Source organism: Aplysia californica, unplaced genomic scaffold (genome assembly GCF_000002075.1).
Source record: "Aplysia californica isolate F4 #8 unplaced genomic scaffold, AplCal3.0 scaffold00109, whole genome shotgun sequence".
Classification (NCBI taxonomy): Eukaryota; Metazoa; Mollusca; class Gastropoda; order Aplysiida; family Aplysiidae; genus Aplysia; species Aplysia californica.
In genome coordinates, this window is record NW_004797379.1 from 1,513,056 (window position 1) to 1,518,055 (window position 5,000).

At 43.2% G+C, this 5,000-nt stretch overlaps 1 protein-coding gene across 1 annotated transcript in view; it reads right to left on the bottom strand.

Moving 5' to 3' along the window:
• LOC101864375 (omega-amidase NIT2) overlaps window positions 1-5,000 on the bottom strand; it is a gene marked incomplete in the record, with an annotated part of 12,080 nt that overhangs the window by 2,281 nt on the left and 4,799 nt on the right. Inside the window, 3 exon segments of the mRNA XM_013080992.2 lie at window positions 1,065-1,158; window positions 1,730-1,818; window positions 4,634-4,754. Coding sequence (XP_012936446.1) covers window positions 1,065-1,158; window positions 1,730-1,818; window positions 4,634-4,754 — 304 coding nt within the window.

Sequence of the window (5,000 nt, forward strand, 5' to 3'; positions counted from 1 at the left end):
ACTTTTTCAGTAGGTAGGAAACTATGAATTTTGCCCGGGTGGCAGCCGAAACCTACTCTTATCGATTTTAGACCATCACGGGATCTTTAACGTGTGCAACTTGCGCAGGGACCCTCCGAGATTTTTCACCCTTGTCCGAGAAGGCTAGATGTAGATCTTTCCTACCAGAAGATCAGGGGTGTGGCTGAAAGACAGCAGTAAGGAGGAGCCAAGGAGTAGCAGTAGAAAGGCTGCAGAAAGAGCCAGGAGCCCAGAGAAGGGGGCAAAGGAGGTGAGGGGTGGGGGCAGAAAGTGGAGACGAAAGCAGACGACAGAACATTGCTAGAGAGCATGAAAGGAGGTGAAAGGAGACAATTTTAGAGAATAAAATTTTTCCGTTGCTATCCGGATTCGAACCCGGGACGTTTGAATGAGAGGCAAACACCTTAACCTCTAGACCACGAGAGCCCCCGCCCTGGCACGTAGCCCGCCTCCTAGATTAAGATAACTGGACAAACTGAAAGTAGCAAAACAAACGTGTATATATATATATAGCACATACACATGATGAAGAAAGATGTGGATTTTCACATCATTTGTGACCAGTTACGCAAATATTGCAAATAAACCGGTGTATTTCCTCGTCATTTACAAAAAGTTGCATACAACTTACAGAAACAGAATTTTAGAAAAAAAAATCATACAGATACGATCAAGGTTCTTCAACGTGCAAAAATAAATTGGAGGGCTCCGGTTTTAAGAAAGGACTTGACAGGTTTAAAGCATCCATGCATGCCGTGGTTCAAATGATTGTGCCCACTCTTGAGATTAGAAGTGTATTAGTTTTAGTAAGAGTTTTATGGCACTCGCGACACAATAAGGTCATATAAGTGCCGAAGATTAGAGGATTACAAGAGGGTAACAAACACAAAAAGGAATGAGGAGAGATAATGACGATAGATGTTCGATAGGAAAGAAGGAGCAAACCACACCAGAGAACCCGCCAACCGCCCACTGAAACTGTTTACTTTCTCCCATGGAGTTAGCGTGGGGTTTTGTGGGAAAAGTTGGACGGTCAAACTTACGCGTGCGGAACATCGTCATTTGCTTGCCAGGGGAGAGAATCTCTGACTCCTGCATCCGGATCTTTCCGGGGATGTCGATGTCAAAGAGGTGAACCTGGACAAAAAAAAAACCAAGAAAAAAAAACACGTTTCGTTATAGTAAGAGTTTTACGGCACTTACAACGTTATATAAGTTGGGGTTTTTTAGTAGAGGGTTTTACGGCGCTTGCAACTGCATAAGGTCACAAAAGTGCCGAAGATTAGCGGTGTTACAATAGAGTAACAAACACAAAAAAGAAAGAGGAGAGATAAATACGATAGATGTTTGATAGGATAGGAGAAGCAAACCACACCAGAGCACTCACCAACCACCCACTACTATTAGTACGCACAAGAGCCGAAGATTAGAGGCCCTACAAGAGAGTAACAAACACAAATAAAAGAAAAAGAAGAGATAAGTAAGGACGATAGACGTTTGATGTTGTTGTTGTTGTTTTCAAATCCCTTTAGCTGCGAGCATTTCGCTCTTGGCAGCGCAATGCCTCCCTCAAGTAACCACATGTCCTTGTCATCTGGTCAACGCCAGAGTAGAACAGCTTTGTATAGACGTTTGATAGATAGTACAGAAGGAGCAAACCACACCAGAGCACCCGCCACCCACCCACAAAACACTGTGGCGAGCCCACCTTTCTGTGCATGGCCACCATCTCTCCTTCGGGGTTGAAAATGGCGCTTGAGTTGTAAATTTTGTCTCCGCATTTCTCTGGAATGGAACCTGAAAAAAACATCAAGACATGAGATCGGAGCAAGTCGGAGACTTAACTCTTTTGTTTAAAACGTGAGATTTTCCCACCGCTTCCCAGAGTTTTTTTCTGCGGTCACCTAAACCTGGCGCACCATGTCTCATTATAGCCCCAAAAGTTTGCCTCCAGCTTCTAAATAGCGGAAATAAAGGGGCTTAGTAATTACTTTGAAAAACTTGGTTCGAGAATAGTTCCGAAACACAAGCAAAAACTAGCACTAAATGTGAGGCAGCGCGGTGAAATCAGGCGCTCGTCAAAATAATGAAATTGGAAAAACAGGCACTTTTCCGCCAGTTTGTAAATTTTCATTGATAATTTTTGTTTGTTGGCTTAACCTCTTTGATGCCCATCTAAAACATTTCCACGTAAATTTTACAGAAAAACTTTGATTAAAGGCACAAAATACAACACTTTTCAGTTTTCAACGACTCTTCAGCTATTGGAGTTACTAAACTTTGGCCGCCATTTTCTCGCTAATTTTACCACTGAAACAAGGCGACCTCACTTCCTTCAATCACAAATATCTCGAGTTCTATTCAAGATAAACGGATACTTATTTGATTAGAAGCAAGGCAAATAAATCAGTTTTCAGATGATAACAGTAACTCCACATGTCCAAACATTGACGAGCGCCTGATTCCACCGCGTCGTGACATTACTACAACGAAACTGCTGTCACTACTGTCGGACGCTCCCCATGTCCAATGGGGCATAAAGAGTTAAACCCCCGGGGCGGTGCCACTGACTGTAGTGTCTTTAGGCCATTCCCAAAGGGGGGACATTTCTCGTTCAAGCATAGAATTGTAAATGGGCTGACTCATGTCACGCTCAAAACTGTGCCTGATCTAATACAGGGAACTGCTTCTTTCCTCATCCTCACTGTCTTTAGGCCATTCCCAAAGGGGCGATATTAACACGTTCTTATGCACAGTAGAATCGTAAATGGGCTGATTTATCAATGCCATGATCATTCTGTGCTGGAACAACATAGGGCGAACTGCTGCTTTTTCTTTCCTCATCCTTACTATTGTCATTTTCCTCTACTTCTTTAGTATGTTTGTCACACTCTTGTGAACTGCTATTTCCGGGGTGCCTTGATAGTCGAAGCAGACTTTGTGCTGTTGAGGCTAGAGAGGTGAGCAGAGTAAGTCTGATTCCCTGTAAGGACTTCTCTGTTGACATCCACCCCTTGGCGCTCATATGACCTTATGCAGTTGGGGGGGGGGGGGGGGAGGGGAGGGGTTGTGCGAGTTGTCAGCCTAGTTTCTGGACAGTAGACGGATCATTTTAGATGGAGGGCAGTTCTGTTTTATCTCGCCTCTCAACTTAAGGAAGGTCGGACACCGATAAAAAAAAAATATAACAAGATGCCAAATTTTTAAAAAAGAAAAAAAAACCCTTCAAAAAAGAAAAGTTCCTGCGACCAGAAACACTTTGTTCTCTTTGGTAGCAGCAGCCATAGCATTTGACGATGGTCCTGGGATGGGTTCAGCGTACTTCGGGAAGTATTTCATGCCAACAACAACAACAACAACAACAACATTATTTCATACTTATAAATTGTATAAACTTCACCTATAAGCGTGACATATATCTATTTCCTTAACATTTTGCCATCATCATCATCGTCCAGTGCCTTGCCGATTGGCGTGGGCGATCATGGACCTCCACTTCACTCTGTCTTGCGTTGCAGCGATGGTGTCTGTTGTTCTTGCTGTTCCCAGCCATGTTGTCATCTTGTCCAGTATCTTTTCCTTCTGTCAGCCTCTGCCTCTCTTTCCATCAAACTTTCCTGTTGTTACAATATTCTCCATTGCTTCTTTCCGCATTGTGAGTCCGAAGAAATTTGCCTGTCGCTTTCTTATATTCGTCATAAGCTGTCTTCTACAATTTGCTTCCCCCATTTACTTTGCCATCACAAGGCTCCTACAGTAAAAACCCTTGCCATCAAAGGCAAAGGCATTTTGGGGAAAATCCATAGAAACTGGGCGGCAAACATGGCCAATCGGCGAAATGTGACGGCAAAGTGTTGAGGCTTGAATCCGAGAAGTAACTCATTTTGTCAGCACACTTCACAAATGTTCCCCTAAAGTTTATATGGCTTCATGCAGTATTTCAATACTCACATTAATCAGCACGAGACACACATTAATCAGCATCAGACACACATTAATCAGCACGAGACACACATTAATCAGCATCAGACACACATTAATCAGCACCAGACACACATTAATCAGCACGAGACACACATTAATCAGCACGAGACACACATTAATCAGCACGAGACACACATTAATCAGCATCAGACACACATTAATCAGCACGAGACACACATTAATCAGCATCAGACACACATTAATCAGCATCAGACACACATTAATCAGCACCAGACACACATTAATCAGCACGAGACACACATTAATCAGCATCACACACACATTAATCAGCATCAGACACACATTAATCAGCATCAGACACACAAAAAAAAACCCAAAAAACGAAGATGCCAATTTTCTTTTTAAAGTGTGATGTCAAGGGACATGACTCTTATCTTAACAATGGCGACAAGATAATTAAGGGAGTAGCACGCCCTTGAATGACGTGACATTGAGCTGCGGGAAATAAGCTGACGTCGTCTGAGAGACACTGACGGAGAGATTCAGTCGGAGACAGGACGAGATACCGACAACACCGATCCTAGTCCTAGACGGGGGCCCCCTCACAGACACGACTCATCCGACCGCAAGTTAACTTTACAAAAAAGAAAGAAAAAAAGAAACGTACCTGCGACCAGAAACACTTTGTTCTCTTTGGCAGCGGCGGCCATAGCCTCTGACGATGGTCCTGGGATGGGTTCAGCGTACTCTGGGAAGTATTTGGTGCCGTACGGAGAGTTGAAGCACTCCTGTGTCAGCGACAGAACAGACGACCTTCACATTTTGTTCATTAAAAAAAATGTTTAATTATTACAGGAACGCCACTCAACTTTTTTATAAATAGCTGAAAATCCAGGTGCCACGGTCTCACTAACATATGAATACATCAATTTGAAACCCAAAGGCTGTACATAGAGACAAATGACAAACAAACAAACCCAAAGGCTGTACATAGAGACAAATGACAAACAAACAAACCCAAAGGCTGTACATAG